Here is a 24,687-nt window from a genome sequence, read left to right on the forward strand (position 1 = left end):
AATTATTCCAACTTTACAAAAGAAACTCAATTTACATGATATGAAATGTAAAGTGACTTAGGTAATTACAAGCAAATGGTTTCATAGGAACACACTTTGTAATAGTTAAAAATTAGGAAAAAACAAGTGTCAATCAACAGAGGAACACACAAAGGAATATTAGAATATGGTATAGTCATACGATGGAGTATAATAATTAAAATGATGAGCTAGAGCCATATGTCTCATCATTGTGTTGATAACAAACATACAAAGTTTTGTTTAAATAAAAACCAATGTTACAGAAACTTTCATATAGTGAGATATCCCTTTTGCAAATGAAAATACATAAAATTCTATTGTACATGAATATTTTTAAGGAAGTTAATGCACAGAACAGTGAACTTTAAACACACCAAACTCATTTGGATGTTTGTCAAAATTAATTCCAAAGGAAAGGTTGTATTTCATTAAGCTATAGCTGAGGCAAATATAATAATGTATTAAATCAGTGGTGAGATCATAGGTATTGCTGCTTTTAATTTTTAGTGCTTCAAAATATTTATAAAATTTCATTGACTTAAAAAATACTATTTCAGGCAAAATGTATGTGGAATAAAAAAATTCAGAAAATTATTTCAGTTTATCATAATATGCAAATAATCCATTCAATGTTTATGATAATCATATAGTCTTAGTAAAAATAAAGTGAATATAAATGTCTGAAGATTTCAAGATAAAAGACAATACTGGACATTCTATTTCTTTTTTTTCAGTTCTGCAACAAAGTTTTAGACACTTTATTAAAGCACTTTTTTTGGCAGAAGGGGTGCCTGTCCTTTCTGTGGGGGGCACACTGGGCGTGGCGTCACACGTGTTCACAGGTGTGTGCATGCGCACGCGCCCAGGATCGCGGCCGCCCCCAGCGGGCACAGCTCCCGGCCCCACCCCCTGCACACGGCCGCCTGTCCCCCGAGAGCCAGTGCAGACCAATGTCCAATTCCTGGACATTCAGGATTTAATTCAGGAAAGAAAAGTGGGAATTTCAAGCTTTCATGAGCTAAACTTTCAGTTTTATTTCTCAAGTTGCCATTTTCTCTAAAAAAGTGCAAATTGCCTCCTTATAGAGAATGTCCCTGAGAATTCAATCCTGGTTAACTCTCAGCATCCTTGGAAAGGGGAAGTACATTCTACACGTGTGGGTCACTATTCACCTTGTGCAGTATGAAACACAATTATACATGACTGAACTGTGCAGATTAGCACAGATAAACCAATACAAGGTACTTAGTCACACTGAGATCATTGCCAGGTCCAATGTGCATCGTTTGTAATGGTATCTCCGATTTAAATGGATGTCAAAGGTCACTGAGTCCAAATGCTCTTCTGAAGCATGGGAAGACAAGTAGAAATAGCAAAAGGAGATTGCAGTATCATTAAGTTGTGCCCCCATCAATCAAATGGGGATAAGATTATCTGCTCTCAATCAATGGAGTGTTACCCTTCTATACCCCCTAATCTGTTCTCCTTTCTACAACCTTGGAGATTTTTAAACCACAAATCTGATCAAGTCACTCCTCTGCTTAAGTATCTCTTCTTAACTCTTAGTGTTAGTCTGAAATCTGTCAACATGACCTACCAGCCTCATTTAAGCCCAATGTTGGAGCTCCTGTTGCTCCAACATTCTAATTGTGGTTACTTCACCTCAGCACTATTCTATTGTAATTAATTTTCTCAGGTACATTTATCATCTAGTCTCTGATCTCATACCTGAGGGCAGAGATCCTATTTATGCTACATCCTATTTATGAATATAATTGTAGCATTGGTACCTATCATACTGCTTGGAATATAGGAGGTTCCCACAAGTGTTTGCTGAAAGAAGGGAAGGAGGGGGGAACACAGGGTAATAGGAAGAAAAGGATTTTGTGTAAAATACAGTAAATGTAAAAATATTTTTATAAAACATTAGTAAGAATGACATGGTTTGGGGCCAATCAGAAAAAATATCTTTTATAATCTATGCATATGGCAGCTCGATGTGTCTGCCTGTGGCTCTATTTGATTTTTTGTGGGTGGGAGTGGGGACAGACAGTAACACAACAAAATGTTTTGGTGCCTACAGTGGTTGAAATGATTCAGGCCTAAAGATCCTCCTTACTGAGGATCATCATAAACTCAGTATGAAAAAGATTATGAAAGAGGTAGGATGCAAGTACACAGGTCCTGTGTGGCTTGTAGGGGTTTCCTTTATTGTTCACATGTAAACAAAGCCATCTACAGCTATGATGTCTCAGCTAAGAGCACAAACTTCTCAAATACTTAATCCATTCTTTACATATCATTTTTAAAAATAGAAACATTTTAACATGAAAACTGTCAGATCATCTGTATGCCCAGAATTGTGTTAGAAAAAGTGGAATAAGTTTAAAAGAGGCAAAACCCTTATATAAATACCCTTTAAATGACAGGTAGTTCTGAAGCAACTTTCTCTTGAATTTATATTTGAAATTGCAGTTCCTTTCTCATCACCTCAGAAATCTGGATATATTTTTCATCTAAAAGAGTAACTTTCTCTATAGATACATCAAAATTTTCAAAATATCACCATTTTGTTATCATAAACTTTCATATATATATATATATATATATATATACACACACAATTTTTTAAAGATATAATTTCAAAAATCAAGGGAAACTCAGGGAAGATTGCAGAGCAGGAGGATCCTGAGCTCACCCTCACCCAAGACGCACTAAGATAATAGATATATCTGCAAAACTAACTCCGAAAAGGACCTAAGGACTGGCAGAGGAGACCTTGCACAATTAGTCCTTGAGAAGAGGCCACATTGAATAGGACAGGAGAGGTGGAGTTGGGAACCAAACTCCCAGCAAGACTAATTGTAAGTGGAAGAGACATCACAAGCATAGAAGGCAATAGGAAACTGATACCCTACCCTTAAAGAGCCAGCATAATAACTCTCCCTGAGAAACAACACAGAAGCAGCAGTTTGCAAAGAGCTTGGGGTACATGTAAAGGAGATTTATTTACTCATCTCAGAATATGTTCTGGAGGGGCAGAGATCTTCAAGAGATTTCTCCAGGAAGGAAAGTACTGGTGGGCATCATTTTCCCCCTCCCCCAGCCTAGGTAGCTGGACACTTGCAGAAGCCAGCATTAACACTTTGTGGACACCATAATCCAACCCACTGACCTTAGCAGACATCTTCCCAAAGCAGCAGCTGCCCTGCCACACCCTGTAAACAGCTCCAGCATGGGCGAGAACCACTCCCAAATGACTTTGCACTGGGGAAGGGGCAAAATAACTCCACATCCCAGAGTGCCCTCAATTCCAGCATCCTGGCCTCTTGGCTGTATGCAGAGGCAGTAATCTCTGCCATTTAGGGTGCCAACAGCTGTGGCAAAGATACTAATTGTAGAGAGTACGACCACTGCCCCTCCTCCCCACACACACACCGATGAGAACCTCTCAGATTTGTAAGGAGCAAGCCCTGCCCTTTGGTGATAACTACAGTTCTGGCAGAAAGCCTAATTACAGACAGCCAGCTGGACTTCCAAACTTGCCCACTAATGAGCCCACAGCAACAATGGGGAAACTAAATATTGCTCAGTGCACCCACATGATGCAAAGCAGGTAATGGCAGCAGGTTGGGCTGGGCTGGAGGCAATCACGGCTCAGCCACAATGGAAAGGTACATGTGGTCCATAAAGGGAATACCCTTGAGCACCTAGTTTTGGTGACCAGGGGGGTATCACTATAGGACACCACATGACCTCTTCTACATAAGACTTTAAAGACCAGGAGACATAGCTGATTTTCCTAATACATAGAAACAAACACAGAGTCGGACAAAATGAGGAGACAAAGGAAGATGTCCCAAATGAAAGAACAAGACACAATCACTGTAAAATAACTAGATGAAATGGAGTTAAGCAATATGCCTAATAAGAAATTCAAAGCAAGGGTCATAAAGATATTCACTGGACTTGAGAAAAGAGTGGATGAAATAAGTGAGAATTTCAACAATGAGACAGAAAATAGAAAAAACCTCTCAGAGTTAAGGAATTCAATTAATGAAATAAAAAATACACTACCTAGAATTAATAGCAAATGAGAGGATGAAGGAGAATGGATCAGCAATCTGGAAAACAGGGTAATGGAAAGCAACCAAGTTGAACAGCAAATAGGAAAAAAAGTAATAAATGAGAAAAGGTTAAAGGAGCTAAGCAACATCATCAAGCATAATAACATGTGGATCACAGTAGGAGAAGAGATAAAGAAGGGAAAAGAAAACTTATTAGAAGAGGTAATAGTTGAAAACTTCCTTAATCTGGGGAAGGAAACAGACATCCAGGCCCAGGAAAACAGAGAGCCCCTGACAAGATAAACCTAGTAGGTCCACACCATGACAAATAGTGATTAAAATACCAAAAAGCAATGACAAAGATTCTTACAGCTGCAATACAAAAACAAACAAACAAAAAACAATACAAGGGAAACACCATAAGACTCTTAGCTGATTTTTCAGCAGAAACTTTGTAGGCCAAAAGAAAGTAGCATGATATATTCAAAGTGCCACACCAAAACCACACCAAAAGTACTCTATCCAGCAAGACTATCATCTAGAACAGAAGGAGAGATAAAGAGTTTCCCAAACAAAAGTTAAAGGAATTCATCACCACAAACCAGCCTTATACAAAATGTTAAAGAGAATTCTCTAAGTATAAAGGAAAGTCCATAACTGGAAGAAAATTATGAAAGGAAAAAAATTTCACAAGTAAATTTTACTTGTGAAAATTAGATCAGTCACTTATAAAGTCAGTATTGAGATTAAAATACAAAATTGTTAAAATCAATTATATCTACAAAAATTAGTCAAAGAATACACAAAATAAAAAGTTATAAAATATGACATTATAAAACACAGAAGAGGAATAAAAATTTAGTGCTTAGAATGTGTTTTAACTTAAGCAACTATCAACTTAATATAGACTGCTATACACATAAGATGTTACATATGAACGCATGGTAACTACAAATCAAAAACCTATAATATATATACAAAAAAATAGAAAGCCAAGCATAACACTATCAAAGCCATCAAATCACAAGGAAAAGAGCAAGAGAAGAAGAAAGAAACATAGAAGAACTATAAAAACAACCAAAAAACAATGAACAAGTATATATGTATCTATCAATTATTATTTTAAATGTAAATGATCTAAATGTTCCAATTAAAACACACTAGATGACTGAATAAATAAGAAAAATCAAGACCCATATGTATGCTGCCCACAAGTCTCACTTCACACCTAAAAATACATGTAGACTAAAAGCGAGGTGCTAGAAAAACATATGCCATGCAATGAAAGTGCACAAAGGGCCAGAGTAGCAATTCTTATATCGGACAAAATAAACTTCAAAATAAAGACTGTAGCAAGAAACAATGAAGGCCATTACATAACAATAAACGGAACAATACATCAAGAGGACATATCAATTATAAATATCTATGTATACAACAAAGGAACACCAAAATACATAAAGCAAATATTAACAGACAGAAATAAAAATCAACAATAAACAATAATATTAGAGGCCTTAACACCCCATTTACATCAATGGATAGATCATCCAGATAGAAAGTCAATAAAGAATGAGCAGCTTTGAAATACACGTTAGACCACATGAACCTGACATACATACAGAACATTCCATCTCAAAACAGCAGAAAACAAATTCTTTTTTAAGCGCACATGGAAAACTCTCTAGGACAGATTATATGATAGGCCACAAAATAAGCTTCAGTAAATTTAAGAAGATTGAGATCCTATCAAGATTGTTTTCCAACCAGAACTGTATGATACTAGAAGTCAATTATAAGAAAAATCTGAAACACACACACACACCAAACAAACAAGCAGAGGCTAAACAACATGCCACTCAATAATCAGTAGGTCAACCAAGAAATCAAAGAAGAAATCAATAAATACATGGAGACAAAGGAAAATGAAAACACAACAGTCCGAAATCATGGGGATGCAACAAAGAAGTAATAGGGAATTTTATAGTAATATAGGCCTACCTCAAGAAACAAGAGAATTCTCAAATAAACTAACTTTATACTTTAGGAGCTAGGAAGAAAAAAAAGAACAAATAAACTCAAGGTTAGTAGAAGGAAAGAAATAGATATTTGTGCATAAATGAACAAAATAGAGACTAAAAGAACAATGGAAAAGATCAATGAAACCCAGAGTTGGTTTTCTAAAAATTTAAACAAAATTGATAAGAATTTTAGCCAGATTTATCAAGGAGAAAAAGAAAGAAGATTCAAATAAAATCAGAAATGAAGGAGAAGAAATAGCAACTGACACTACAGAAACTCAAAGGATTATAAGAACATATTATGAAAAATTATATGCTAAGATACTGAATGACTTAGTCAAATGGATAAATTTCAGAAACATTCAATCTTCCAAAACTGAATCAAGAAGAAATAGAGGATCTGAACTAGAGCAACTACTAGTAATGAAACTGAATCAATAATCAACAAACTCCCAACAAACAAAAGTTCAGGACCACATGATTTCACAGGTAAATTCTACAAACATTTAAAGAAGAGTTAATACTTACTTTTCTCAAACTGTCCCAATAAATAAAAGAGGAAAGAAAAGTTCCTAACTTATTTTACAAGGTCAGCATTACTGTGATACCAAAACCAGACCAAAGACATCACAAAATAAAGGCGGGGGGGAGGGGGGCACTTAGGTGGTTCAGTTAGTTAAGTGTCTGACTCGGTTTTGGCTCAGATCATGATCTCAGGGTCCTGATATCAAGCCCCACATCAGGCTCCTCACTCAGCAGAGTCTACTTGTCCCAGTTCCTCTGCTCCTTCCCCTGACTCAATAAATAAATAAAATCTTAAAAAAAATATAAAACAAACAACTAACTATAGACCAATATGTTTGATGAATATAGATGCAAAAATACTCAAAAGATTAGCACAACTAAATCAACAATATATTAAAAAACATTAGTCACCATGATCATGTGGGATTTATTCCAGGGATGTAAGGGTGGTTCAATATGTGCAAGTCAATCAATATAATATTTAACATTAACATGAGAAAGAATAAAAACCATAAGATCATCTTCATCTTCAGATTAACATTATTAAGATATAACATTTGATATTTTCAACATCCTTTCATGATAAAAACTCTCAACAAAGTGGGTTTAGCGGGAACACATCTCAACATAATTAAAGGCCATATATAACAATCATCATACTCAATGTTGAAAAACTGAGAGCCTTCCCACTAAGAACAGGAACAAAACAAGGATTCCATTCTTGCCACTTTTATTCAAGGTAGTACTGGAAGTCGCAGTCATAGTAATCAGACAAGAAAAAGAAATGAAAGACATCCAAATTGCTAATGAAGAAGTGAAGCTGTCACTCTTTGTAGATGCCGTGTTATTATATGCAGAAAACCCTAAAGACACCACCAATAAACTATTAGAAATGATAGATGAATTCAAAGTTGCAAGATGCAAAATCAATAAAAGTATGTGTCACATCTAATTTCCTGAATTAAGGAAATCAATTTACAGTTGCACCAAAGGATAAAATACCTAGGAATGAATAAATAAATAAATATTTCTTTTTTTACACAGACAGGCAGAGACATAGGCAGAAGGATAAGCAGGCTCTCTGTGGGGAGCTCAATGTGGGACTCGATCCCAGGACCCTGAAATCATGATTTAAGCCAAAGGCAGATGCTCAACCACTGAGCCACCCAGGTTCCCCCCTAGGAATAAATTTAATCATAGATGTGACTATATCTATGTCACATCTATGTCTAGATGATCAAAACTATAAAACATTAATGAAAGAAATTGAAGATGAAACAACAAATGTAAAAGTATAGCATGCTCATGGATTTAAATAATTAATATTGTTAAAATGTCCATATTACCTAAAACAATATATAGATTCAATGCAATCTCTTTCAAAATACCCACAGCATTTTTTATAGAACTAGAACAAATAAAATTTGTGAAGAACCAGAAAAGGCCTTGAATAGCCAAACCAACCTTGAGAAAGAATAAGTTGGAGGTATCACAATCTCAGATTTCAAGATACACTTATAAACCTATAGTAATCAAAACACCATACTGGCACCAAAAAAGACACACAGATCAATGGAACAGGATTAGAGAATCCAGAAATAAACCTACACATATATGGCTGATTAATCAGTGACAGAGGAGGCAAGAATATACAATGAGGGAAAGACAATTTTCAAAAAATGTTTTTGAGGAAACTAGGCAGCTGCACGCAATGAAACTGAACCACTTTCTTACACCATACACAAAAATAATCTCAAAACGGCTTAAAAGCCTAAATGAGAGATCTGAAAACAAAACTTCTAAAAGGAAACATAGGCAGTAATCTCTTGGACATTGGCTTTAGCGACATTTTTCTGATATGTCTCCTGAGGCAAGGGAAACAAAAGCAGAAATAAACTTGGGACTACACCAAAATTAAAAGTTTTGGGATGCCTAGGTGGCTCAGTGGTTGAGCATCTGCTTTTGGCTTAGGTCATGATATTGGGGTTGTGGGATGGAGTCCCACATTGGGCTCCCCTTGAGGAGCCTGGTTCTCCCTCTGCCTATGTCTCTGCCTCTCTCTCTATGTCTCTCATGAATAAATAAATAAAATCTTTAAAACAAACAAACAAAAAAACAAAATTAAAAGCTTTTTCACAGCAAAGGAAATCATCAGCAAAAGGAAATCTCATCAGCAACCCATTGATGAGAGATGATATTTGCAAATGATCTAATAAAGGGTTAATATTCAAAATATATAAAGAAGTTATACAACTCAACATAAAAAAAAATCTGATTAAAAAATGGGCAGAGGACCTGAATAGACATTTTTCCAAACAGACATAAAGCTGGGAAACAGACATGGAAATATGCTCAATATCACTAATCATCAAGCAAATGCCAAAGAAACAAACAAAGCCCTCCCAAAACAAAACACAAAATCCAAACATGATGAGACATCACCTCACACTAGTCAGGATGGCTAGTATTAAAAGGATAAGAAATAATAAGGATGGCGAGGATGTGGAGAAACAGGAACCCTTGTCACTGTTGGTAGGAAAGTAAACTGATACAGCCACTGTGGAAGACAGCATGGAATTTCCTCAAAATATTAAAAACAGAAATACCATATGACCCTGTAATTCTACTACTGGGTGTTGACCCAAGGAAAAAGAAAAGACTAATTCAAAAACATATATGCACCTCTATGTTTTTGGAAGCATTATTTGCAATTGCCAAGATATGGAAGCAACCTAAGTGTCTGTCAATAGATTAAATGGATAAATGTGTAGGATATGTGTGTGTGTGTGTGCATGTGCAATGGAATATTATTCAGCCATAGAAAATAATGTGCTTTTGCCATTTGTGACAACATTAATTGACCTAAATATAGAGGCTGCTTTTAGGTAAACAGGCTTGAGAAATGGAATGGAACAGAAAGGACCATAGTGACCACTGGCTGACTACACACAGGCCCGTCAGGCAGTCTACCTCAAAACATAAAACATCCATAGGCCATAGCTGACTAATAGGCTACTTACAACCAGGCACAGTTACCAAAAAAGAGAGAGAATTACATATGTTACCATACCTCCTTACCTTCCCTCTTTAAAAGTGGCTCCCACACACTGCTTCCTAGTAGACAGCCTCCCCTCTGCTGTCCTGCCCACCACTCCCTTGCAGTGTATTCAATAAATTTCTACTTCCTTTGTTCTGCCTCGGGTGAATTCTTTCACCGCCCCTGCTACTGGCTTCCAGCCAATCACCGCCCTATTTAGAGGCCCCCATCTGATTGAGAGACACTCCCGTTGGGCACCACACTATGGTATTTGTCAGTAAATGAAATAAGTCAGAGAACAACAAATACCATAGGATTTCATTTATATGTGGAATCTAAAAACCAAAACAAATTAGAAAAGAGACCAAAAAAAAAAAAAAAAAAAAAACCCAACCCCCCCTGCCCCCCCCCAAAAAAAAAACTCCTTGATGCTTAAGTACACAGACCAAACTGGTGGTTGCCACCAGTGGTGGGTTGGAGGATTGGTAAAGTAGATAAAGAGGATAAAGTAGTACAGAATTCCAATATAAAATAAATAAGTCACAGAGATGAAAAAATACAACAGGGAATGTAACCAAAAATATTATAAAAACATTTTATGGTGACTTAAATTAACTATACTTATTATGTGAGTACTGAGTAATGTAGTAATGTTTAGGATTGTCGAACTAATATGTCATACACTTGAAATTAATATAAGATTGTATGCTTTACTTCAATAAAAAATTAATAATAAAAGAAAAATATCAACGGTCACTATTTCCAGTCTACAGTCTTACAATATGATTTCTTAGTTATCCAAATCATGGCACCAATTAGCTTGCACACCAATGCACAGCACAAAACTGAAGTCTAATATATAGGAGATAGTCATACTGTTTTCTTATTCTAGAGATGTCTACCTACCAATGCATTTATTCATTAATTCAACAAATATTATAGAGTGCTTATTATGTGTTAAGCATGTTCTACAAGTTTTGGGAATATAATGATAAGCTAAAGCAGGCATGGTCCCTCCCCCTAGGAAGTGTAGTAACTAGTGGGTGAGAGGACATCTACCAGGTACAAAATACAAATGTGTTCATCTGTCAGCTATATGTGTAGACTTGCCAATTTATGACCTGTAAGATAGAGTTTGAAGTTTTACTCTGTACCCAGTATATATTTAACTTTAGAGAGTCATTATTTACTTTAGTTATTCCAAAGAATAAAAGCAGTCAAAATATCTTTTCTATCTTATTCTTTTGACTTTTATAAATATTGAGGAACATTTTGAAAATGTGCGGACTTTTTGTGTAAGGCAGATCTTCAACATTTGTTCTCCTGTATTTAAACAGGTGTATCTCAAAGGACAGCAACTATGGGAAATGACAAACCTATGTTTACCTCTCAGTCAAGTCAGGCTCTACATGTACTCTCTTGGGGTGCAAATAAACGTTTATGTCACAATTGCTATCTTTCAGACTGGGTGGATCTACTCCTATTACCTTAGAGAAAGACAGGATAAAAAAAAATACAGTGTCTCACACATGACAGGACATTAGGTCAAGGCAAGGACATAGACAGGAGGAGGAGGAAGCCAGAGAACACTTACTGGTAAGTGGTTGGGCTGACATTGATGCGCCGAGGGTGACTTCCTGATTCGAATTTGCTTGCCAGAGTGACATTATTTCCAAACAGGCAATATCGTGGCATTCTCACCCCAACAACTCCAGCCAGCACAGAACCCGAGTGAATGCCTATCCTCATCTAAAAAAGAAAGAAAAATGGAAGGGATATACTTATGCTTTCTTTTGGTATGCAATTATTTTAGTGAAAGGTAATTATGTAAGCCACTGAACTTGGATCTCCTCAAAGACAAGAACTGTGTCTTGGTCATTTTTGTGAGCCTGATATCTGGACCATTAAAGTGGCAATGAACATGAATACTGTGGAATAAATGAATAAATTAACTAAAAGGAAAAATTATGTTTAATTTGCTGAGTAAATCCCATTCTAGGTCAAATCGCTTTTCATTTGTACATAATACGTCCTAATACATAAAAAATGTATTATTCTCCCTCTAGTTATTTTTACATACAACCATATTATTCCCTTCATGGAATTAAGCACAATTATAAATTAAATACTTATATTTCTGTTTATTTTGTTTAAATGTTGGATTGTCCTATGAGAGAAGGATCCATATCTATTTCCTTGCTGCTGAATATTCAGTACTTAGTACTGTACCTAGAGCAAAGCAGGTCATTCACAGTAAGTGATAAATGTTGATAAACTGTCAAACTTCTTCTTGAACATTATATTAAAATGGAGTTATAGAGAATTTAACCCTTGAGTCAGTCAAGAAGCATTTATTGAAAATCCTAAAAAATAAATTAAGTTATGTATATTTTATACTCCATGAATCTGATAAATAGTAGTCTGGCCCATACCTTGAAGCAATCCTCAATATGCAGTTGATATACACTTAAATGTGTTTATGGCAATGAAGTTGCTTCTACATGGTCTGCACCAAAATAACCGAAGCTAATGTTGACCAAGTAAGAAGTGATGTTCTAGGTGAATGTGGGAGAGAGGGAAGAGATCTGACCCCTAAATGCCTCCTACATAAGTGTCATCCCTTCACTACCACGTCTGCTTTTGCCCTTGTAGTTGTAAAGACAAAAAGTCATTCTGTGACTAACCTTTGTCATAGGACTGGAGAGTTCATACTTATCAACTATTAATAAGACAGGCTGAAACCAAGGTGATCTAGCTGCAACTCTTAGTAACCTCTTCATGTACTTTTAAAAAAATGATTCTAACATTTATTTGAAAATCCAACATGCTAGGGAAGAATCAAGGTACATTTGAAAAAAAGTATATTTTTCCTATTAGTATAAACATATCTAATAAGTGCACAGATATCATAATACTGTGTATACACAGGGAGACTAACAGAAGAGATAGCACAGGAAGACTTCCATGCATACATAGGTGATTGATATATGATAGAGTTGGCACTTCTGATTAATGAGAAAAAGATGGCATTTCCATTAGTTGCTCTGGATCAACCATGTATTCATGTTGAAAAAAAAATCCAAGTAGATTAAAGATCTTAATGTAGAAGGCACAACTTTACAGCTTTAAAAATAATTGGTTTTTTAAAAAAGATTTTATTTATTTATTCATGAGAGACACACAGAGAGAGAGGGACAGACATACAGGCAGAGGGAGAAGCAGGCTCCATGCAGGGAACCCAAAGTGGGGGACTCAATCCTGGGACTCCAGGATCATGTCCTGGGCTGAAGGCAGGCACTAAACCTCTGAGCCACCTAGGGATCCCCAAAAACAATCGTTTTAATTAGGATAAAGGCCAATGTGTAGTATCAGTAGTACTCTAAAATGCAGAAACCCTAAAAAGTATAATTTTATTAGTCTCTTAGTAACAGTCTCTAGGTGAGTGGTCCAGGTTGTCAGGAAAGGTCAGTTTGGCAGAGACCAGTTCCGTGTCATCATGTTCTTTCTCATGCCTTATCACCTATTATTTGTTGGGAAACCTGAAGCTGAATCAGGAGCACCCTCGTGTGCTAACTCCTGATGGGGCAAGATACACCCTTCTCATCCAGGGGAAGGGTCATGACATTACCTTTTCAGGTGATCATCATTCCTTTGGGTAGATCCAGATTTACATCTGCTATCATTTTTCTTCTGTCTACAGGAGTTTCTTTTTTTTTTTTTTTTTTAAAGATTTTATTTATTTATTCATGATAGTCACAGAGAGAGAGAGAGAGAGGCAGAGACACAGGCAGAGGGAGAAGCGGGCTCCATGCAGGGAGCCCGATGTGGGATTCGATCCCGGGTCTCTAGGATCGTGCCCTGGGCCAAAGGCAGGCGCCAAACCGCTGCGCCACCCAGGGATCCCTCTACAGGAGTTTCTTAAACATCTTCTGTACCGTAGGTCCACCGAAGATGAATTCTTTCAGCATCAAAACCACAATGAGATACCACCTCACACCAGTGAGAATGGGGAAAATTAACAAGGCAGGAACAACAAATGTTGGAGAGGATGCGGAGAAAAGGGATCCCTCTTACACTGTTGGTGGGAATGTGAACTGATGCAGCCACTCTGAAAAAGTTTTATTTTGCCTTCCTCTCTGACCAATATTTTCACTGGGTATAGAATTCTAGGTTGATCTTTTTTTGTTTTCTTTCCTTTCCATCTTTTAGTCCTATTGCTTCATTGTCTCCTCCTTTGCATTATTTCCTATGAGAACACTGCTGCCATGCTTATCTTAGTTCTTTCATGTGTAATAGATCTTTTTCCTTCTGGCTTCTTTAAGTTTTAGTATTTTTTCTAGTTTTGCAAACTTTAGCCATGATTTCTCTTGATGTTTTTTTCTTCATGTTTCTTATATTTGGGGTTTGTTTAGTATTTTGCATGATCAAATTTGGAAGAATTTCAGCTATTACTTCTTTGAATATTTTTTCTATCCACACTTCTTTCTCAGAGATTCCAAATATATGTATATCAGGATATTTGAAGTATTTCCATGGTTGAAAAATTTATTCATTTAAAATATTTTTTTTGGGGGGGCAGCCTGGGTGTCTCAGCAGTTTAGCGCTGCCTTTAGCCCAGTGTGTGATTCTGGAGTCCCGGGATTGAGTCTCACGCCAGGCTCCCTGCATGGAGCCTGCTTCTCCCTCTGACTGTGTCTCTGTTGCCTCCCACCCCCCGTGTCTCTCATGAATTAATAAATAAAATCTTAAAAAAATATATATGTTTTTTTCTGTTTATTTTGGATAACTTCTATTGTAATGTCTTCAAATTCACTAATATCTTCTTTTGTAATATCTAATCATTTGTTAATGTCATCCAGTGCATGTTTCATCTCAGGCATTGTGAATTTCATCTCTAGAAGTTCAATTTACCAATTTTTTCTTTTTCAGATATCAAATTACCTTTTGACACATGGAATATAGTTAAAATAACTGTTTTAATACTCTTGTCTGCTAATTCTATACCCTATTAGTCTATTTCAGTTTTGATTGGTCTTTCTCATCATTATGGGTCATATTTTTCAGCTTTACAGCATGCTACTAATTTTTGGTTGCATGTTAGGTATCATAAATTTGACTTTGTTGATGCTGGATTTTTTTTATATTCTTTTTTTAAGATTTTATTTTATTTGAGAAAGAGAGCATGAGTGGTAGGGAGGGATAGAGGGGGAAGGAGAAGCAGACTCCCCATGGAGCAGGGAGCCAGACATGGGCTCAATCCCAGGACCCTGAGATCATGACCTAAGCCAAGGATGAGTCACCGAGGTGCCCCTATTTTTTTTTTATATTCTTATAAATATTCTTGAGTTCTATCTACATATATAGTCAAATTACTTGAAAATATTTTTTTTCAAGTCTTGCTTTTCAAGATTTTCTGGGCAAGTCCTGAGCAGTATTTCATGTAGGGCTAGTTATTCCCCACTACTGAGGCAAGAACACTCTTGAGTACTGTACTCAGTACCTATGATTTTATGAGGCTCTCCAGTCTTTCTGATGGGAACAGGTTTTTTTTTTGTTTTTTAGTTTGTTTGTTTGTTTGTTTGTTTGTTTCCAGGTCTTGTGTGAGTGCCAGGAACTTTTTCCTCTAGTCCTTCCAGGTGATTTTCCCTTTTGGGCTCAGGTAATCTTCTCACATATAGACAATAATCAGTGCTTTGCAAAACACATAGGAGGCCCCTTGCTAGATTTCTGGTGGTCTCTATGCAGCTTCCTCCTTGCTAGTACTCTGCCTGTGACCTCTTGCTTCTCTGATCTCCCCAGACTCTCACCTTCATCTCTTCCACTCCAGGAGTTTGTTGGATGCCTCTGGTTTGCTCCTCCTCACACCATAGCCTGGGTGTTCCCAAAGCAATATACTAGGGAAATCATATGTTTCATCTTACTTGTTTCCTATCCCTCAGGAATCACTATTTTCTATTGCCTAGTGGCCAGTGTCATAAAAGCTGTTATACCGTATTTTTTCTCCAGATTTTTAACGTTTAAGCTAGGAGCATAAATCCAGTCTCTGTTTTTCCATATTAAGTGGAAGCATAAATGAGATAATAGTTTTTTAAAGAAATCTAACTTTCTGAAAAATGTAGGCCTGTTTCTGATGAGTGATTGTCTATTTGGGTTTAAAAAAAGGTAAAAAAAAAAAAAAGAGTGACTAATAATAGTCCTTTTAATCAAGATAATTATAAACTACCTTTCTCTAAAATTATGAAAGCATTTTATAATATTATTATATTTCTTTAGGTTTCTTTTTGCTTTTATAAGGCCTATTTATATTAAATTCCTTGTGTAATGCAGGCTTGCCTGAAAAACACCCAGACCTCAGCTACTAAGATTGTCAGTTTGGGCCTATGATCACTGTACTGCTCCCTTTAAGCAGGTGGAAAAAGAAGTGAATATTACATTGATACATCTCACAGCCTCTTTAGTCTGTACTTTTTTGTTTGAGAAAAAGACTCTACACCCCACACCAATTGTATAGGCTTATAGACTTCCATCACTGCCTCCTTTTCAAAAGGCCTCAGGGTTTTTAAAAACCAAATTATCAAAATGAGAATTATTATAAACTGAAAAATGCTCATGATTAAAACACTGATATCCCTCATGGGGGGTGGATGGAGAAATGGTCATTTAAAAAAAAACATTATCTCTTAGATGGCCACTTAAAACACGCACAAAAATATCAACAACCACACAAAAAGCACAAATTTGTTGTCATTGTCTCTACTGTATAGTGAAATTAAACTAAGAGTATTATTTAATCTTGGAAGTAAGGAGATACCATGAGGTACTTACAAATCGAATCATCAGACTATTTTCTTTGAATTTCTTTTGACAACTTTTTAAGATTTCCCAAGAATTATTGCCTATATAAGGAAGTGAATGACTGCCTCACTCAGAATATATCAAGAACATCTAGCACTTAGACAGAAGAGATACATTTAATTCTCAATGAGGAATTTAGATTCACTTTGGCAAGATTTAACATTGTTTAATTAATTTAACCAATCAGTAACATTTGTATCCATCTGCCTAGTATGTCCTAACTAAAGAAGGCTGCTTCATAGTAAACTAGTGGTTGTTAACTAGGGACGTTTATGACCTTCAGTGAACATATGGCAATGTCTTGAGACATTTTTTATCTTAATAACTGGGATGAAGAGCTGCTACTGGCACCTATTCAGTCAAGCTAGAGATGTCCAGGATAGCTTCCCCACAACAAAACGTTTTCTAGTCCAAAGTAGACTAGAAACCCTGCCGAGTCTGAGAAACCCTGCACTAAACACACTTCTGGCAACTTATAGATATTTAGTAGACCAACATACACACAAAATAATAAATTCTTCAATCAGATCAAAGCTTTGATGCATAACAGTAGACTTTGCTTTTTAGAGAACATTTATAGAAAAAAAAAAAGTTTCTGACCTAGGGATTTATAGAAAAACACTATAACTTTTGAATCCATCCTGAGGTTAGGATATTTGTTACCAGTCTCCTATACCTATATGAAATGTGTGAAATACTATAAAATTCTGGGAAACATCTAAGTCCCCAATTATCAAAAGACGCAGTTATTTTCATAATACTGTACTAATTATTCATTAGCTGAAGCACACAAACAACTGCATTTTTAGATAACATTTCTCCCACGACTCCTAAAAATAGAAGGCTTATACAGTTCAACCTCAGTTAGCCAAAAATCTCCCTGGTTTAGTCAAGAAGGAATCTTTGGGTTGAGAGGGCAGCACAAATTCATTAGTCCTGCTCATTTCACAAATAAACTCAAGTCCAGAGGAGCACAATGAAAAACAGCAATTGTCCACAGCAAGCACTTACAAAAATCTCAGTTCCCTTCCCATACCTCATGGTACCCATTGCACAGCTATGGTGTCAAGGACAATGTTACAGACCCATGTGTAATTCATTAAATAGATTTAGCAATTCCCCAATGTCCAAATCAAACCGAAACCATGATTAACATGAGTAACGAGCTGACATAACAACTTATTAAACTAATACCAGTTTGTGTTGAAGTAGTCCAAGCTGAGCAAGGCAGAATTTCTAAATTAAAATAGAAGGCCGAGGATCCCTGGGTGGCTCAGTGGTTTAGCGCCTGCGTTCAGCCCAGGGTGTGATCCTGGAGTCCCGGGATCCAGTCCCACGTCGGGCTCCCTGCATGGAGCCTGCTTCTCCCTCTGCCTGTGTCTCTGCCTCCCTCCCTCCCTCTCTCTCTCTCTCTCTGTCTCTCATGAATACATAAATAAAATCTTAAAAAAAAATAGAAGGTCTACAGCAGAAAAAACAAGACAGACTTTTAGTAGAAAAAGCCAGTTAGCCATTTACTAATGTTTGCATTTAAGTATTATTCTTAGATTCATGTAGTTAAGATTTTAAGCTGTTAAAAACAGTTAATTAACTGTTTTAATAGGACACTAATATCATAATTCACATTATTAGGAAACAGGGAGGAAAAACAAGTACTTCATTCATCCTTCTACCAGTATTAACATGCACTCTAAGTTTTTTCATAAGATATTCCTTTCACTAATAAAATGAAATAATTGAAATCTATCTTCACATTTTTGTCTTGTTATTTTATTAATAGCCATTATCTCCTTGACAAAAAAAAATCAATTAATGCTTTAAATTCTAATTTTAAGAGTTCAAGATTCTCAGGTAGAATATAATAAACTCATAATAACTTATATAGTTTTTCTTAAAATTTCTTCTTATTTCCCCCATGCGCAAGAAAACAGGGAGAAATAATCTCTGTAGATATGTGACATTTTTCTATCAGAGGACTGAGCCTCCAACTGATGGTGTCAAAATGTCACATTCTCAAGTAGCATGCTTGGACAAATAGTATTTTGGGCAAAATGTCTTCCTGTGTTTACTTTAAACATTACAGAGGTATCATTTATAGATAAATTTCAATTTATAGAAAATATTTGACAAAAAATTGTTCTCATCATGGTATGGTGATATATAATTTCAGACACAAGAAATACAGTTACTTCTATAAGATAAAATGGTGAAATTTTAAATAATTGGTACTTTATAGAGTTAGGAAAGAAAGTGAATTTGTGATCTTGTTTACATTTTTTGAATGGGGAAGGATAAGACTTTACAAAAAATTATTAGGAGGGCATGCCTGAAATCCTAAAACAGATACCCCTGAAAACGTTATCAGAGACTGCAGAGAAGAGACAGTAATATGGCTCAGCTTCACTGCCACCTTCTTACAGGGCACTGACCATTGTGTATGTGATTATTTAAATATGCTGGATCCCTAATAAAAGATTTACATTTGACTGAACCTGTAGGAGTGTTAACATTAAGGTCCGTGTTGAATCTGAAAATTACCTTTGTGCAGAAAAAAAAAATGCTCCAAGATTTGTTTTCCAAAGGGAGAAATTGATTTAAAGCAATTGACATACTTAAGCTAAATGTACATATATTTAGGAGTAACCAAAATATAATTTAGCAGTTGAAAAACATACCATTTTGTGCCAGAAATAGGGAGAGTTGATATATCATCTAACACAGTGCTATCCTTTAAACACATAGAGAATTGTTCATTATAATAAAGATTGATAGAATTAAAAAATATTTTAAAAATTTAAGAAAGTGTTACTACTTTCTAACAGCATTTCATTTTCATTCTCATATCCAGAAAAGAATTTGAAACCTTTTTATTTTTATTTAAGATTTTATTTATTTATTCATGGGAGACAGAGAGGCAGAGACACAGGCAGAGGGAGAAGCAGGCTTCCTGTGAGGAACCTGATACAGGACTCAATCCCAGGACCCGGGGATCATGACCTGAGCTGAAGACAGACACTCAACCACTGAGCCACCCAGGTGCCCCTAGAAACCTTTTTCTTAGGAAACATCTAATCTTTGGCTATCTAACTAGGGATGCTAAGGAAACACTTATCCTACTGATCATATCCATAACATTAATCAAATCATTGTACTACATCTTTACTGTTTAATTGCACAGTTTGAAATTTATTTCTAATATCATAAAAGTATTCCTTGTTAATGGATTCATTTTTAACCAACAAAGTCTGTTAATTGTTAAAACTTCAAAGCTCTTAGAAGCTTCTATTTTAAAACTACCACTTAAAAATATTGCTACTAATTCTCTCTGTTAACTGATGAAAATCATCTTCTGTCAAAATGTAGATCTTAATAGATAATCTGGAGCAAATTTCTAGTCTAAAAGAAACTTTACAATATTGTGAATTCAAAAAAATGATTTAAAGAAAGCTTAAACATGTAGAAATGGGATAAAGGGATTTAGTAAAGAATTCTAATAGTAAGGAATATGTGTTTATCATTTTATAAATTAATCCATCTAAACTATAAAAATTTGAATTTGTTTTTATGTATTTGTATTTTTAATATTTTTATCTATTTATTTATCTTATTCTCAAGACCAAGGACCCAAGTCAACCAATAGGATTACTTTGCTTTCCGCAAAAATATTTCAAAGGTTGAGCCCTTTTAATAATAACCTGGGAAAGGCACAATTTCAAATAGAAAATAACTCCTGTTTTTTCATCCCTCAAAGGAATGCGGGATGTTTAGGATGTTTGTCCTTCACCCACTCATTCCTTATCTTTCTTTCCCTTCATACCACTCTCTTCTAAAGATTATTATGTAACAATTCAGCCCCAAACACCTGCTAGGCATTGTGGAAGACAAGAAGGACAGAATGACTTTATTCACTTCATGGAACCTGATATCTTACAAAGTTAAGGAAAGATAGAAATCTTATCTAAGAAAAAATACACACATGGTCAACAAATATCACCTTCACGATTTTAGATATTAAAATTACCATTTTGCAAAAACTAAAAATAAAATTTGCAAATATATGATTTTCCACTTAGATACTACTTAAAACAAAGTTCCTCTATGAGAATATGGCATATATTATATTATGATGTCCATGTTTACCACTGATAAATAAATTTCTTCAGGGAAAATTTAGTTCATTTCATGGCTCAGAAGTTCTCTATCTCATAATGCACATGATGTGTATGTAAAAAAAACTTTAATGAGTTTGATTATTAAACAGGAATAATTATCCTTTTTTGCAAGCCATACCTTTCTTGTCTACAAGAATTAATGACATAGGGCAGCCCGGGTGGTGGCTCAGTGGTTTAGCGCCGCCTTCAGCCCAGGGCCTGATCCTAGAGACCCAGAATCCAAGCCCATGTCAGGCTCCCTGCATGGAACCTGTTTCTCCCTCTGCCTGTGTCTCTGCCACTCTCTCTCTCTCTCTCTCTCTCTCTCTCTCTGTCTCTTATGAATAAATAAATAAAGTCTTAAAAAAAAGAATTAATGACATAGACATGTTTATCCCCTCAGGTAAAAGTAAAGTAACAATTAAACTCCTGAGTTACAAGGTGTAACTCTTGGTACACATCAGAATCAACTGGGGAGCTTTAAAACTGCTACTTTGGTTCTCACTTCCAGAGATTTGATTTAAGGAGTCTGGAATGAGATGTGGGCATTGAGACTTGCAGCTCTCTCTCGAGTTTCTAATGTGCATCCAAAGTTGAGAACCACAAGTGTAGAACATCATTTTAAGTTTCACAGATACATTAACAAATTATCAATACTGCAGGAGCCAAGTTGTTGCAACAGCCTACTCTTTCCCAGCAAATGGTATTAGCCAGCGCTGTGAAAATATGTAATTACTGTCATATTCATACACATATACCTTTCAATTTTTAGAAGGAAACTCACTATTCCATCTTGCTTCCAGAAAACAACATTCCTGTGTATCGCTTGAAGACTTTTGAAAACAATAAAAATATATGTTTAATTAAAACATTAGCAAACTGGGGGACACCTGGTTAGCTCAGTCAGTCAAGCCTCTGCCTTCCACTCAGGTCATATTGGGATCCTGGGATGGAGCCCTGCTTCTAGATCCCTGCTCAGAGGGCAGTCTGCTTTCCTCTCTCCCTGTGCTCCTCCCCCTACTCATGCTGTCTCTCTTTCAAATAAATAAATAAAATCTTAAAAAAATCAGCAAATAGAGTAGAACTGTAAATATTCCTCAGACTTAATGCATTTTGGTTGGTTGGAGACAAAGATTTCTTTCAGACGTCAGAACATCTGTTTTTGGATGGGTGGTGACCCAGGCTCATATATAGCATTTTATAGCACATCCCATGGCTAGAGGCAATATGATTAGAAAAAGAAACTATCTCATCTTGGAATGTTGGTCTTTAGGGGAGTCCTAGCATAAGAATGGCAGCTAGGATGGAGAGCACTGTAGGTTTATGGGTGCTGAAAGGAGTGCTGTCTCTTTGGAAGTTTCATGCTGGGAATCTGATCCATCACTTAACTTTTGCTAGATGATCCTGGGTAAATTACTTATCTAAATCTTGTCCTCTATAATATAGAGATAATGGATCAGCTTAGGTGGGTATGTAAGAAGTCTTCACTCGTATCCAATAGGAAACATTAGGACTTAACTTGTACTGGTGAAATGTTTTTTAAATTTTCTCATAGTGCAAGGGCTAGGGAATTTCCTGGTTCACAGACCTTATTCCACAATATGGAAACTAAAACAGAAGGGTAAATGGCCTGCTAAAGAATAGAGCAGTGAGGATTAGACTCCAAATGGAAACACAATTCTTATGGTTCCTACAGAATCACATCTTGGTACTCCTTTTTTTTTTTTTTTTTCATCATTACAACAGATGAAAATGCACAATGATACTTTATGTAAACCTCTATAAAATCTGCTTAAATAGCTAAGCATTATCGAAGGAATAAAACAAGGGAAAGTGTTTTCTGAAAAATTTTTAAAAAATATTTTGCACACTAACAGAAAGCTACAATAAAATTGAAATAAACAATGCAATTGTCATAACTAAGCTTAAGGAGACATACCATTAAATGCAATGTGCTCTCTTGGAACAGAAAAAGAACAGTAGGAGAAAATTGAGGATATCCAAATAAATTATAGTTTTTAGTTAATAATATGTATCCATGTCAGTTTATTAATGGTAACAATAGTGCTATACTATTTTAGGGGGAAACTGGATGTAGAGTTTTGGGAACTCTTTGTACTATCTTTGTAAATATTTTGAAAATCCAGAAGTGTTATAAAATAAAAAGTTTATTTAAAATGTAAAATATGATCCTCCACCAATAAAAGGACAATTGTACAAATGTTTTTTATCTTTACAAATGTTCCATACCCTGATCCTGTTATTACTGTTGTTACCGACATTTATTCCATTTGGGCATTAGATGGCGCTCATGATCGTTTCACTGAGCAGGTTGGCTTCTGAATTACCAGCAATAGATCTCTCGATAGATGTTTCTGGAAGATTTGGCCCAATATTGATTTTAAAGGTAAATTTTTTGAAAACACATTTAACCCCATAATAAAGTTTAAAAAGATCTTGGGATGGGAAGCAGAATTCAAACAATGAACAAAACTAGAAATTAAGAAATCATTAGGATTCATAAATCACAAGAGGTCCAATGGTAGACTTCGAGGCATCTACAGGTCTCCTGAAGATGTGCATCTATGCTATATCCATCGTGTTTATCAGCTATTTGAAGGAGGCATGGATACCCCATTATCTGAGAACCATTACTTTAATATTCTTTTCAGTTTCAAACCACATCCATATCTTCAACGTCTATCACTGAATTTTGTATGTAGTATACAATCTTTAAAAGTTTGTTGACTGAATGAGTGAACTGATCAGAAAAATAAATGAAAGGAAATTCTATGCTAAGCACAAATTCACCCTTTCTTTCCTCTAAAAACTTAAAGCAGTATATTTTTTTCACTCAAATTTTTGTATACTTATTTATCTCTATATCCCTCATTAATATTTGCAAGCTAAAAATGAAAGCCATCTTTTAAACGATGGACCTTGAATCAATGTTTTATGCTCAATCCTGCTTCTGCTTGTCTTATTAGCCTACTAATTGATAACGTAACATCATCCCAGAACTTTATAAATATCTTTAGATCATCCCAAAGCTAGCTCAAAATGAGTAGAAACTAGTTAAAGGCTCCAAAAAGAAAATAAAAAGCTTAGCAACTGGGCTAAAATTACTACTCAAATCTCAAAATTTGGTCTTTTAGTGCTTCTTCAGTCCAGCTGTGATGTTTTTATTTTTGATGGTGTTCTCTCATAGAAAATACAAGGATAATAGATTCTCACTAATCAATGAATCCATGGACTACAGTAAGTCATCTGATTTAACTAGGGCTCTGCTTTTAATGTGGGCTTTGAGAAAAAGCTCTGAAGTTTGAAATGAAAGGCTTTGTAATATTTACTTCTAATTAGCATGGCGCTGATGCCATCCAAACAAGCAAAAGAAAAAAAGAGTACAAAACTTTTTTTCTTCAAAAAGGTAACTTGGTAAGTGAAGAATCTATATAAAGCAGTCATCAAAGACCAATACTGTGTGTGTGTGTGTGTGTGTGTGTGAGAGAGAGAGAGAGAGAGAGAGAGATGCACACAATGTTAACTGTAAGAAATCTCTCCACATATAGAACTCAGAATAGTTAGTGTTTATGGATTTGTCCTGACCCTATTTCTGAGCACATGAAATGCAGGATAAGAACTCAGTAGCTTTAACCAAATAATTTTTTAATTAAAAAAAAAGGATTTTTGACTCTTACTTTGTGTTTATTAATGTATGACTTTATAAAACTATTAAAATATATATAGTTCTTTTTATATATTTTATTATGATGCCAAGTCACCTACAGATTCCTAAAAATATCAAACTGCTTTACTCCCTGAGGCCTTCATTGTTGCTTCTTTACCTGATCTGACTCCCTTCTACCACAAACAATGAACCCATCATCTTCAAAGATGTAGCTTAGCCATCATCTCCACCTCATGCTCCCCTTTACCACTTCTCTGGGACAATTCTCATCATCTTTGTAGACCCAGCTTAGCCATCATCTGTGCCCCATGCCTATACATAA

At 35.6% G+C, this 24,687-nt stretch overlaps 1 protein-coding gene across 7 annotated transcripts in view; it reads right to left on the reverse strand.

Annotated features, from left to right (window-relative positions):
• GUCY1A2 (guanylate cyclase 1 soluble subunit alpha 2) overlaps positions 1-24,687 on the reverse strand; it is a 425,713-nt gene that overhangs the window by 131,518 nt on the left and 269,508 nt on the right. For all 7 annotated transcript variants that reach the window (XR_013376761.1, XR_013376760.1, XR_013376759.1 and 4 more), the window contains one exon: positions 11,266-11,420. Coding sequence is in view for 4 of the 7 variants with exons in the window: in XM_077893312.1 (XP_077749438.1) it covers positions 11,266-11,420 (155 nt within the window). In the remaining 3 variants the exon portion in view is untranslated. The remainder of the gene's footprint in view (positions 1-11,265; positions 11,421-24,687) is intronic.

The sequence above is a fragment of the Canis aureus genome, chromosome 3, assembly GCF_053574225.1.
Source record: "Canis aureus isolate CA01 chromosome 3, VMU_Caureus_v.1.0, whole genome shotgun sequence".
In the NCBI taxonomy this organism is placed as follows: domain Eukaryota; kingdom Metazoa; phylum Chordata; class Mammalia; order Carnivora; family Canidae; genus Canis; species Canis aureus.